Genomic DNA, 9,973 nt, shown 5'->3' on the forward strand with positions numbered 1-9,973 from the left:
TGTGCCGTTCAAAATTGACACAGTTCAGGTACTTCTTGTTGGGTTTCTCTGAGAGTCTGAATTAAGGCTTGTGTAGTACTAATGAACAGGCATCTTGACTGAACACACAGAGCCATTCAATCTCTTTTCTTTCTTTCCTCCCCAGATTGCAACTAATGCGTGTGCTTTTTTCTTTTTTTGTTTTTTGTGCAGGCCATACCTTATACGAGGGATAGCTCCACCCACAACCCCATGCAGCACAGATGTCTGTGACAGTGACTATACTACAAGTCGATGGAAGGCCAACAAATACTATATAGATTTAAATTCAGACTCAGACCCTTATCCCCCTCCACCCACACCTCGCAGTCAGTACATGTCGGCAGAAGAAAGTTGCCCTCCATCTCCTGCCACAGAACGAAGCTATTTTCACCTCTACCCCCCTCCACCCTCTCCTTGTACAGACTCTTCATGACCTCAACAGAAGGAACTTTTCCTGTAAATATTTTAAAATATGAACAGATTTAAAATATATATTTTATGATTTAAAAATAAATCTGTGTGGGAATTAAAAAAACTAAATGTGAATAAAAATGGGTTGGAGGGGTGGGGCTGTGAAAAATTGTACAGAGGAAGAATATTTATAAAATTGATTTTTTTAACTTAATTTCCATTCTTTTGTGCCATATTTGCCTTTTTGAAGTCATGTAACTGACTCAGTCTCCAAAGGATTTGGGGAGGGAATGTTGAAACTTTCTGCATTTTTAAGTCACCTTCTTACATGCAAAAAGTGTATGTAGTTATTTTTGTTAATGTAAGACAAGAAAACTAAGTGGCTTGTTGGAAAGGAGGTCATCTAAAGAAAATGTAGGCTTATTCCTAGAGAAGAAAAACTCATGTAATTACACTTGTCAGTATCATCCCTTCACCACCAGTGGAAGAAAACGTGCAGGATCACAACCCTTAGATGCTTCTGTTTGCAAGTGAGCTGAATGCTTTCCAGCAGAAGTTGAGTGCCAAGACATGAATTTCAAACCTCCCTCTCCATCTGCTTAGTGTTGAACAGAAAGAAAGAGCACTTCTCTTGGCCAAACCTTCCAGCTTCACTAAACCCACAGGCATCATGTCCTACCTCATGTCAGTGGCACTCTTCACATGGCCAGTTCTGATTCAGGCTGAAAAAGATCTGTCCTCAAAAATTTGGTTTAGTCCCAACTAGTTCCTCACCTGACTGGGTGAATTGTAGCAGAAGCAGTTGTACTGACCTGTGGATGAGAGCAAGGGTCAAGCTTAAAGTGGTATTTAAGCGAAGAGAAATGCCCAACAAATTGCAGATTTGGTCAGAGTCACCATTTTAATCGTGATGCAACCCAGCTCCTTCATCCTTCCTTGTGAAGCTTTGGTGACTGTCTGGGAAGAAGCTGCAACAGTCAGCTGCTTCTTAAAACACAGTGCTAGTCTTCTTTTTCTCAAGTGTCCTGTAATCACAGTGACAGATTTCTGAGGTGTTCACACATGTTGACTTGATCAGCGAATTGCTTTGTGTCTTAATATTCATTTTCCAAAGTGGAACAAAATGGTCATTTGTATTCAAATGAGGAAGGTTGTTTGGGTTTTAACTGGTGTTTGTAGAAAAAATGGTATCTGCATAGCTCAAGTAAAAAATCAGTTTAGTCATATCCCATAAAAACTTGCCACATGATTCAGATTTAGAAATAGATAGAAAAAAGAACAGAGGAAGGAGAAAAGACATACTTTTCTATTCATGTTGATATAAAAATAATTAACTCATACAAACTGATATAATATATAACCTGAGGACATCAAGATCAGCAATGTGCTTGTTCCCATTCCCAAAAAAAAAACCATTAGGGAATGGGGGAGCTAGAATCGGTCCCTTTCAAATTCAGAAGAAAAATTTTGGCTTTAATTGCTCTTTCTCTGTAGCAAAAAGGATTGGGTATTGTATGGCAGTCTATAAATTCAGTACTGGTGATGATAATGTGAGTGCCTGCTTGGGACATCTGAAGGAAGCTCTGAATATGCAAACTTGCACCTGTTTCTGCAGCTGCTCAATAACAGATGTGTTGGGCCTTCAACAGCTTTAATATTGATGGCAACAATGAAATTTTTTTCTTGTTTGAACTAAAATTGTACTTGGCTTTGGGTCTTTTTAGCAAGTTATTTGAAAGCACATCAGAGGAACCCTACAGCTCCAGGAGAGAGGTCTTGGTTGTGGTAGTAGAAGGGCTGGTACCACAGTGTTCTGATCCACTTTGTGTTTTCAGATTTATTAGTCCAGATCTGTTCTTCATGTCTGCATAGTTCAAGGATAGGATTTGTGCTGCCACTGGTGTATTACTTAAATTCCTAAAGCAGCATTTACTACCTTCATGTCTAAATTTTTACTTGAGGGATTAAGCACAAAGAAGATGATTTTTCATAGAGAAAAGTATAGAAATGGAGTTTAAGAATGGGTTCTTTCCTCATTTGCTATCAACCTTAGTAATTTTGTACTATGCTGTGATGGGCAAGGTCATGGTTTGTTACTCTTGGAGTGACTTAGCCAATCTCTGAACTGATGGTTTGGCAAGAGAATGCAATTTTCATGTGGTCATGTTTCAATTAACTAAATTAGGAATATAGATCCACAGCTCATGTGACACATGAGTTGTATAAAAGAGTATTTGTTCTGCATTACAGCAGGTGGTGGTCCAATTTCATATCATGTAATTTTCTGCTTGATAATTATTCACTGTTTATAATGAATTCATTAGTTGTTTCATGTCACAGTTCTAGCTTAGAGATATATCACATTCATTTTCCTGTATTCCTGTGATGATACTGGATGCAGAAGTACTTAATTTTTTTTTTCATTAAACCACTGATCTTTTTAAAGAGCTATAGCTATAAGAATCCTAACCACTTCATCTGAAGATTTGTATCCTACTACGAACATTGCAATTGAGTCCAAGAAAACTAGCATTTTTTACTGAGAGCTGAATGTGACTTAAGAGTCACATTTTTTTGGAGCTTGGGTTTTAAGAAGGAAGAAAGCACTTGCTGAATTGGTTGAATTAAGTATACATTTTTATTTCAGTTGAACATTCATAGCCTCTTGCTCTTGATGTTTGCTGGGGAATTGCCTTCTCTGAGGCACGTGAACTTCAGTGATGAAAATCAAAGTCCCCCACTGCTCCATATTACTGACATTAAAAGCCTTTTCCAAAAAAAGATTGTATACAAATTTAGCATCTTAACATTTAAATACTAAATATTACTTTTGATTGCTGTAGACTATATACTTTTAAATGATTATTGCACTCCTGGTGTTAGAAAAGACCAGGAAGAAAATTTGAGCAACAGGAACTACTTCTTTCCAAATATCCCCTCTGTGTTCTTAGTGATTTCCATCCTGTGAACTTTCAGGCTAAAACATAGAAAACAGATGCTATTTTCTTCTAAATAAGGATGAGAGAAGGACTTGCAGGGAATTAGTGAGTGCATATGAAATTCTGACAGTTCAGGGATCAACAGGTAATGTTTGGGGGAAAGATGCTTTTTGGTGAGGCTTAAACATAGTTTTAATAACGTAGAAGTTTTCTGTGAGGAAGCTGATCGAAACATTTTAAAAGTTCTATCCTAATAACCTGCAGAGGGGTACATGTGATTCAGCAACCTGTGTGAGTTGTGAGTACTTGAATCAGTGTTTTCAACCACTATTTCCCAAGCCCACTGTGACTGCATGTTAGCACTTGAAACAACTCAGGGTGTCACAAGGAATGGTGTCTGGAGAGCAGCCAGTAATGGGCAAATGATATGGTTATTCTGTGTTAAAGGACAGATGGCCCAGCAGAGAGCAGCTTACCTGTCCTGCAGTGCTGTCATGAAAGTGGCCACTTGGGTCTTCCCTCCTGTAGAATTTGGCCTATCTGCAGGACAGGTGTAGCAGCAGTGTGAGGCTGTAAGGTAAATGGACAAGTAATCATCATCAACAGTCAAGGACTCTTTTAAGGAACAATTTGTGCAAATTATAGCTTGACTTCAGCTAGACTGTCCCACTGCACCTTTAAATTTGCAGTAGAGGTAGTGAATTTGTTCTGGATGAGTCTGGGGAAACTTCATGAGCACTATCCCAGCTGCCTTCTTACTGAGGCTTCTTCTGTCTGGACAGATCATTAGAGAGCACTCAGGCTAAGATTCAGCTAAATCTGTATGTACGACAAATAATTTCTTCAGGATAGTGTTAAAGTACAAAATACTCTGTGTCTAAAAATGAGATTATGCCATTATCAGCATATTCTAAAGAGGAAGGCAGAAATGAGTGGGAAACAAAATTCTTTTGGAATAATGGAATTGATTTTCAGTACTAAGCTTTCATTTCTGTGGTTTGCAAAGGTACAGGCACTTCCCTAAAGGTTCTGCTTCTTTTCAAAGTAACAACAAAACTGTCTGTTCCCTCAATACCTGTTTTACAGACCTAGGATGAGCTTTCTGGAAAGCTCCAGGCTTGTTCACCCTAGATCTGTTTTCCACCTCATATCTAGAATGTTATGTGCAAGGTCCAGGACTCATCATTTTTATGCCAACTAGTGGCTCTTGAATTCTGAGGCTTTTGATATTCCGCTGCTTTGTGCACAGCAGTGAAAAAGGATTTGGAAGCAGGAGCACTCAAGTAAGAGCTGGTCATAGTGGGGTGAAGTCACTCCTCCGTGGCCTGCAGGGTCAGATCCCTTTGCTGGGGAGGGCTCTTGTGCTGCCCTTCCTCAGAGCCTGTTAGCACGTTGTGCTACTTCACAAGTGTGCTCAGTTAAACATCACAAAAGTTGTGTGTCCTGTTGGCCTCAAGCATTTTTGGAAGCAGATCTCTTCCATCATTTTGTTGGGGTTTATGTTGAGTAAGTCCAAATGAGTAGCTGTGCTCACAATTGCACTACAAATGATATCCATTAATGTCGGGAAATGAAAACAGAAGGCAAGCATGTTCCCAGTAATTAAGAACATGCACGACTGCCTGGCACGGAGCCCTAAATTAGAATATATTTGCTGTTACAGTGGTGAAGGACATTTATAAAGGTCCATGCGTGGACAGAGCCCTAGACAAGCCACAGTCAAAATAACTGTTTACAGCTCAGTCATTTGGTGGTGATTGTGTGTTGTGACTCCAATTATAAATTATAAGTAGAATCTTCCTTGTAAATTTACCTTGTCAGTAAGAAATTCATGGAAGGCTGAATCCTAAACTCTGAGAGGTCTGCTGTTTCTGCTGCTGTTCCCTTAGGTACTGCAACACTTTCTGTTTATCATTATATATAAAACTCTCTTTCTACAGCATAGCTAAACAGCTTAAGGTAATTACTACATGTTAAAAGAACTATTTAATAGGCATAGATATTTTCAATCCTTTTAGGTCTTCTACCTCTCCTTCCTGAGAACGCTTACCCTAGATTTTCTAAAGGGAGATTTTCTTTCATTTGTTTATTTTAAGGTTGGCCAGCTGTGCTGTGGGCTTTTTCACATAGAATCATACATCCTGTAAGGAATAAAAAAAGGAAAAAATTATTTTAAATCAATGTTAAGCCTGCTGATAGCAATGATGGAAACTTGATGGAAAGTCTGATATGTCTTCTGCATTCCACGACAAAATCCTTCAAAATGCCATGTCCTGACATGCTGAGAGTGCTCCCAACTACCTGTGACAAGCTGCCACATCCTGGCTGTTCCCAGCATGAGCCACAGCCCTTGTTGCAGTCAATATCTGGAGTCAGGGCTAGGTCCTCACCAGCCAACACAGAAATCTGGTGGATAGAAGATCACAATGACAATTCCTAAACAGGTTGGTTTATTTTGACAAAATACATGCAGAGAATGTGCTTAGAAGGACTTGTCAGAGGAGAAAAGCAAATTTGACAGCTCCAGTGACAGACTAATTCAGCATCATTGACACCTCTGAAAAGTGAGTGCTCCCACTGATGCACCTTTCTGTAAATAAGAATTTAAGAGGCCGCTCTGGTGACAGCATTTCTGGGGTGGCTGCGTTTGACAAAGGGAGCGATATTCCCATTTAATTTGTACAGAGATCCTGCAGCCTGTAAATAGTTGTACATGGAATTCATCAGCCTGTGGAGGTAAAACAAAAAGTGTTGAAAGCGGGAGGATGGCTGTGTGAAATTTGGGAGTATCACAAACACAACTCTAACCCAGACCGCTTTCCTACTCACCTACTTGTATCGCAATTGCTGCTATTGTAAATATACAGGAATATAGAGAGTACCAAGAATTTTTATATAACCCACACGTAATCTTTTTATATTTATATTAAATTGTGTATTCTGCAAACAGCCTAATAATTACAGCTTTATATGTGTATCATTTTGTAGCATTTGTTACCTCAAAAGACAACCAAACCCAATACTTCAGTGCCTTGTGTATTTTAAACAGATTAACATATAACCTGGGGGAAAAGAAAGTAGAGATTGTACTCTGCTGGTTTTAACAAAGCTTTGTATTATTGTTAGGGTTCTCTTCAGTTAAAATACATACAGCCACAAGTTGTTGAAATAACTGAAAGCTTACCATTTTGGAGGTTTTTTTAGAGCATGCATGTTTTGAATTTGTAATATATTGGAGTTTCTCTCAAGTGCATTCTTTCAAGTTAACTTTGACTTATATATTCATATCTATTTCAACGGACATCCCAATACCTGTCAAAAATACATAGCATTTTTAAAAAAAATGCCAGTAACTGATATTTAGGTTTGGGGATTAAATTAACACTGTTTTCAGCATGTCACAATTTTCATTAGAGCCATAAAATTTTTATCATGTTACAGAAACTCTTTATCAATTATTTTCCCAAGCATGGCCTTCTAGCCCACAAATGACTTGGTAATAGTGTTGTAAAAAAATCTTTGAGGCTGTCATCACTTCAGACCACTGTACTTTAACAATTTTCTGGTCATGAAACTGCAATGTTTCCTTATGTTAACAAAACCAAAGGCTTGTTTGAAGTAACTGGTATTTTGTATAAATATTTGTACAGATAACAGACTCTGCTTTTGTACTATAGATTATGTGGATTTTGTTTTATAATAAATGCTTTAAAAAATGCTTAGCAGCCATTTTATGAGCGAAGCTGTTTCATCACCTACAGTAGAGACAACCAGCCAGTATCACAACAGTTTTAGATACTATTTAAGATAAGGATAGTGCTGTCTCCTTGGTTTTAATTTTTAGATGTACGATAACAGTGAGAGCTGGAAAGCAAATCACCTTTAGAATTGGAGTTGTTTGCTATTAGAACTTACCACAAGTTTGTCAATATCATGACCTTACAAAAATTGTTATACTCCATAGGAACAATCTCAGTTGTTCTGACTCGGCCAGATCTGAGCTGTATTTCTTTTTTAAGTTGTATGATATCTTTTAAATGGATGCAATAGGATGTCAAAGTTAACTTTTTAAATAATGGCTTCTTTTTTTTTTTATGGTGAACATACTTGAAAACTAGTTCCAATGAGTCTAATTTTGTCTTCATTTGCATAGTCAATATTGGTGGTCTCAGATTTGTGAGATTTAACCTAGAAGTCAAAATTACTTTTGGTGGAGATATCCTTTCTCCTGCGTGCTGACGAGATGGGACTCAGACTAAAGTGTTTCTGAGCAGTTATCTGCAGTCATGGTGAAGTCCAGTTATGTTTCTTCTGATTTTTCCAGGCTAGAGAAAAAAATAGAGCATACACATTCAGATACCTGCTGTTTCCTACAAAGTTCTTCCAGGTTTTGCATTATACTGAACCAGAAAATGTCAAAAGATTTTTCCTCTTAGCCACATTATCCTTGCTAATAATGCTTTAATATAAATGGGACCTGGAGTAGCCATATGATGACTGCCTAGACCTAGTGATTTACACCATCACTGATTTGGTTGGATTTGTAGCTTGAAGGAAAATGACAAATCTGCTGGTGCTCTGCTCAGCTTGGAACAGGCCTTTCATCATTTTTTGTGTTAGAAAAGTTGGACCAAATTACTCAGAAGTACAGAACGATTTTTAGGATTTCATATGGCATGAAGCAGAACAGCCCCACTCTTCTTTCCGGAACTTCTGGCTGTAGCTAGGCTTTCTCTTCTGAAAAGATGCATAAGGTCCTCTTGGAGTGGACTCTGTCTGACACTGGCTGGTTGCAGGGAGGTGTCTGATACATGTATCCCACATAATAATACAGATTTCTGCACAGCATACCTATCATTCTGACTCCTCCAGTGCCTTAATCCCAGATGTTTCTGGAAACCAGAGGACATGGTATTTTCTTTTTGCTCCAGAAAAGCTTGCTCAGCTGTCTGGATTGATCTTTGTAGCCTTACACTCCCACAGCTTACAGATTTCTTAACGTTGTAATTGAGAAATAAAGCTCTGACACATTGTTTGTCTGAACGGAATCTGAATGTATTCCCAGGGCTGAACCTGTGGTCACAGGGAAGGGTGCCTAATTCCAAATCTGCTGATCCTGATCTTTTATGAAATTGACCCAGCTGTTACTCTCTGTGGCAGGATAGAGCAAGGTGTTTGGCTGATTTTGTGCAGCATCACTGAAGATTGAACTGAATAACTGTCTGGATGTGCTAGGAAGTGGCTAAAGTGGTTGAGATGCATTCTGCACAATGCAGAATTCTGCCACAGCATGGGTGGCTCATAGCTGCACTCAAGAACAGCCTGGTGCTAACCTATTCAGCTCCAGAGATCTCCTTCCATGCTTTATGCCAGCCTCAAAGCTTCTCTACACACGGTGGTTTCTCCAGAAGACAAACACCATAAACAACAAATGCCTTTCCTTTCTCCTCCTTTATTGCTGAGCAGACATTTTATCACATGGAATATATCCCTTTCTTTGGTCAGTGTGGGGGATGTGCCCTCAAAAGATCCTGCCCATCCCCCAACCTACTGGTGAGGGGTTAATGCTAGAGAGACAGCACTGAGCGCTGCTCAGGAGTAGCCAAAAACACCGGGGTGTTACCAACACTGCAAAGCACAGCACCACGAGAGCTGATCTGGGGAAAAAGAGCTCCATGTCAGGCAGAGCCAATACAGTGAGCTAACTGTGCCCACACGCTGCCAAAAAGCCCACAGAGTTATGGGGAGGAGTTCATGTGAAACAAATGCTTTTTAGGATAGGCTTGTTAGTTTAGACAGCAACCCAGATGTGGTTGCACTTCACTCACCTGTGCTCTGAGGGGTTTAATGCAGGCTGGCCTTTGAGTGAGCAGCTAGGGAATGGTGGGGCAGCCTTCGAGGCCGTGCATGGTCCTGCAGAGAGCAGGGTGGAGGGAAGGCAGTGCCTGCTCTGCAGTTTCTGCAGGAGCAGCATTGCAGCAAGCTGCCCACATCCCTGCTGACAGCACAGAACTGCACCCCACCTTCCACTGAGGAGGGCAGTGGTTGCTGGAATCTGCTCAGAAAGCACAGAGAGAAAGAGGTTGGTGTGAACAGGGGCCAATGCTGTTGTGGTTTTAGGCATGACAGAACGACACCTATGTATAATCAAGACTGGAGACAAAGGTAGCATCTGAGAAATGGAGGCTTGATAAGCCAGGCTAATTGCTGGGCTCTGAGTACTTTGAAGAAATGAGGCAAGGATCATAACTGCAAGGCGTATTAGCAGATCAGCTGGTCTAGATCATAGCTACAGTGAAGATTAGGGCAAGCAATTTACTTGGGCCTGCCCAGTTTGGGTTTTGATGGATTCCTCACAGAACATAACAGCTGGAAGAGGCATGGCAAGGGCAGGATAAGGTCATGAATTTCCTCTTGCAATTAGAGACTGGTCTTTTGCCTGTAATTAACATGAATAGTAAATAGGCTTGAAGCCAGAGTGGCTTTTGGAGTAGAAAAATGTCAACAATTTACATATGCTCTGGACAGCCTGCAAAGACAGGATCTGGGCTTGCCCCAGTTAGGGTTAATGTCTTCTGTTACAGTTTCCCAAAGGCAGAGCT

The 9,973-nt window shown here is 39.9% G+C and overlaps 1 protein-coding gene across 2 annotated transcripts in view; it reads left to right on the forward strand.

The window, feature by feature from the left end:
• LRP5 (LDL receptor related protein 5) overlaps positions 1-646 on the forward strand; it is a 131,949-nt gene extending 131,303 nt beyond the window's left edge. For both annotated transcript variants that reach the window (XM_058858801.1, XM_058858810.1), the window contains exon 23: positions 193-646. In XM_058858801.1, the coding sequence (XP_058714784.1) occupies positions 193-454 (262 nt within the window). In that variant the 3' untranslated portion in view covers positions 455-646. The remainder of the gene's footprint in view (positions 1-192) is intronic.
• The last annotated feature ends 9,327 nt before the right edge of the window (positions 647-9,973 follow it).

This window comes from Poecile atricapillus, chromosome 1 (genome assembly GCF_030490865.1).
Source record: "Poecile atricapillus isolate bPoeAtr1 chromosome 1, bPoeAtr1.hap1, whole genome shotgun sequence".
Classification (NCBI taxonomy): domain Eukaryota; kingdom Metazoa; phylum Chordata; class Aves; order Passeriformes; family Paridae; genus Poecile; species Poecile atricapillus.